Source organism: Brienomyrus brachyistius, unplaced genomic scaffold, assembly GCF_023856365.1.
Source record: "Brienomyrus brachyistius isolate T26 unplaced genomic scaffold, BBRACH_0.4 scaffold32, whole genome shotgun sequence".
In the NCBI taxonomy this organism is placed as follows: Eukaryota; Metazoa; Chordata; class Actinopteri; order Osteoglossiformes; family Mormyridae; genus Brienomyrus; species Brienomyrus brachyistius.
The window spans coordinates 2816344-2819357 of NW_026042307.1; the positions used below are offsets into that span (position 1 = coordinate 2816344).

At 42.7% G+C, this 3014-nt stretch overlaps 1 protein-coding gene across 1 annotated transcript; it reads right to left on the reverse strand.

The window, feature by feature from the left end:
* Nucleotides 1–264: 264 nt before the first annotated feature.
* On the reverse strand, nt 265–2256 carry LOC125721091 (E3 SUMO-protein ligase ZBED1-like). The gene is made up of 3 exons (XM_048997025.1): nt 2093–2256; nt 1003–1369; nt 265–714 (listed from the first exon to the last, which is right to left on the reverse strand). The coding sequence occupies exons 1-3, from the start codon at nt 2254–2256 to the stop codon at nt 388–390; spliced, it is 858 nt and encodes a 285-aa protein (XP_048852982.1). The 3' UTR covers nt 265–387.
* Between the last annotated feature and the right edge of the window lie 758 nt (nt 2257–3014).

Below are 3014 nucleotides of genomic sequence, written 5' to 3' on the forward strand. Positions count from 1 at the left end.
TCTGAGATCTCTGTCCAGAAGAGCGCAATCCTAGGAACAGCTAAGATACTGCGCAGGACCCTCAAGCTCCCAGGCCTCTGGTAGAGGACCCGAGCTTGAAGGACAAAGACCGCCCACAGGAGGGCGAGTGGGGAAATTTATATATATATATATATATATATATATATATATATATATATATATATATATATATATATATATATATATATATATATATATATATATATATACTGTAGATAAAATTAGAATAAATAAAATGGAAATGTCTACATACAGTCCACTATTACTACTATAACTACTGTAAACTTTGCAAATAAGAGATCAGCCCCTTCAAGTTTTAAATGAACACAAAATGCAATGTAAATAAATAGAAAGCAGTTCCTTACTTTATGGCTTTTTCTGCCTCTCTTTCTTGTCCTTGGGCAAATTTGCATTAAGGAAGACAAGAGCTCTGACCTTTTTGGCCTTAAGGCGACTTCTCCTCTCTGAGATTATCTGTCCAGTTTTGGAGAATATTCTCTCAGAGGGAACTGATGTCGCCACAACACAAAGCTTCTTGGCCATCAGCTTGCTAAGCCTGGGGTAAACAGGGGCTCGACTCTCCCACCACTTGAGGGGATCCTCATGTGTTGGAAGAAGAGGCTCCTCCAGGTAGGCTCGCACCTCCATGACAGCTTCGGCGGTGGGATTCCTGGCTTCCACTGTTCCAGCTACCTGCTCATAGGGGTGGGAGATATAACAATGGGAGATACCATTTTTATGTGATTAGATTACATTAAATTAGATTCAACTTTTGCCATTACACAGTGTAAGAGAACAGAGTAATGAAATGCAGTTTAGCATTTAATTAGAAGTGACAATAGTAGATTTGCATATGTACAGTATGTGCAGTATGTACAGATTAAATGCAGGGATTTACAGCTAGTGGAAGTTTTAGACTGAGATATCAGATTCTAGAGATTTTTAGAGAAAAAAAATGTGAATTATTGTTGCCACCCTTACTTCCCCATGGAAATAGCTCCAAACTATTGATCCAGCACCACTGCCTGCTCCTTCCAGTCCTTCTGCAGCTGGTTGCTGTTGGATGGGTGTGCCACTGCTAATTCTTGCTGCTGCAGTTGACAGCCTTTGAAACGTCTCATCTGCTGTTCTGCCATCAGGGAAGGCCATCCTCTTAAAACGCGGGTCAAGTGCAGCAGTATCTGCTAGTATGTGGTTGGCATGAATCCTGTGGAATCGCGATGACATACTCGCACACAGACTGTCGATCACACCTTGCGCTGCCGCTGTTGTAGTGTTTCGCCGGAAATCAGTGGTGGCTCTTTGAAGTCCCCTGGCCAGCACTATGACCTTCGAGGCTGTCAAGTAGCTGATGAAAAAAGAAAGAAAAAAAACTTTAATACATTGTAATATTTATCATTGTTTCAGCTTTAAAATTGTAACATTAAACAGATATCTATTGTGGTATCAAATATCCATAATTTTGTATCAGGAAATTGGCATGCAGGCTACAGAAATCTACTGACTGATATATATTCCAGTGCATTACACAGATTTCTAATATGGTATAAAATATTCATAATTTACTATCAGGTACATAAGAATATAAGAACTATACAAACGAGAGGAGGCCATTCGGCCCATCAAGCTCGCTTGGGGAGAACTAAACTAATAGCTCAGAGTCGTTAAAATCTTATCTAGCTCTGATTTAAAGGAACCCAAGGATTCAGCTTGCACTACGTTATCAGGAAGACTATTCCATACTCTGACTACGCGCTGTGTAAAGAAGTGCTTCCTTAAATCTAGCTTGAAATGTTCTCCCGCTAATTTCCACCTATGGCCACGAGTTTGTGTATGTAAACTAATGCTGAAGTAACTATTTGGTTGAACAGCATCCAAACCTGTTAGAATCTTATATACCTGGATCATGTCCCCCCTCAGTCTCCTGAACTGACTGAACAGATTTAGCTCAAGTAACCGTTCCTCGTATGACATTCCTCTAAGACCAGGAATCATTTTTGTGGCCCTACGCTGCACCTTTTCTATGCATGCATGCTAAAGAAATATACTGCTGTGCAACTGAGTTACATACCTTTCTGCACTGAGTTCCACAGTGACTTCCTCAAATGGTTGCAAGATTGTGCATATTTCTTGCACTGTGGTCCATTCCTCCTGGGACAGGTGGCGGACAGGTGCATTGATGACGGCCAGGGTGGAGATGATGGCATTTTTACTGGCAATAAAGCTTTTCAACATGTAGTAGGTCTAATTCAACTACAATTGAAGATGTAGGACAATCCTGTTTCGGTCGGAGCTCCTCCAAGGTGGAGTCTCCTTCAGTTTTTGTGCCCCCACGGTGCTTCTGTGAAAGTATTCCACTGCCTCTTTCACCTTATCAATGATGGGCTTTGAAGCTTGCAGGGCATCTCTTACCACCAGGTTAATAGTATGGGCCAGGCATGGTAGGTGCATCCATCCAATGGTTTGTATAGCCTTAGTAACATTTGCCGCATTATCGGTTAGGCAGCACACTACTTTCTTGTCCACCCCCCACTCTGCTGCAACACTAAGCAGCTGTTCTGCAATGTTGTCTGCTGTGTGCCGCTCACTGAATTCAAAACAGTCCAGGAGGCAGGAGGCCACACGGAAATCCTCGATAAAATGGCAGGTTACAGACATATATGATGCTGTCGTTCTTGAAGTCCAACAGTCTGTGGTTAAACAGACAGCTGTCTCCCTGTCATACATATCCATGACCTTCTGGGCTAGTGCCTTCCTACTTGGAGGAATGTAGGAGGGGTTGAGCGCCTGTGAATATTTTTTGAATCCTGTGTCCTCCACTATTGAGAAAGGCTGGAAGTCAGTGGCTATCATCTTTGCCAGCTCTTCGTCTATCTTCTCCTGTCTTAATGGGGTCAAGACAGGAGGTAAATATTGAGTGATGGATGTCTGCTTTCTTTTTGATCGTGCCTGGCCAGGTGATGTGGTGGGCCCAGTGGGGTCAGAGGCTGCTG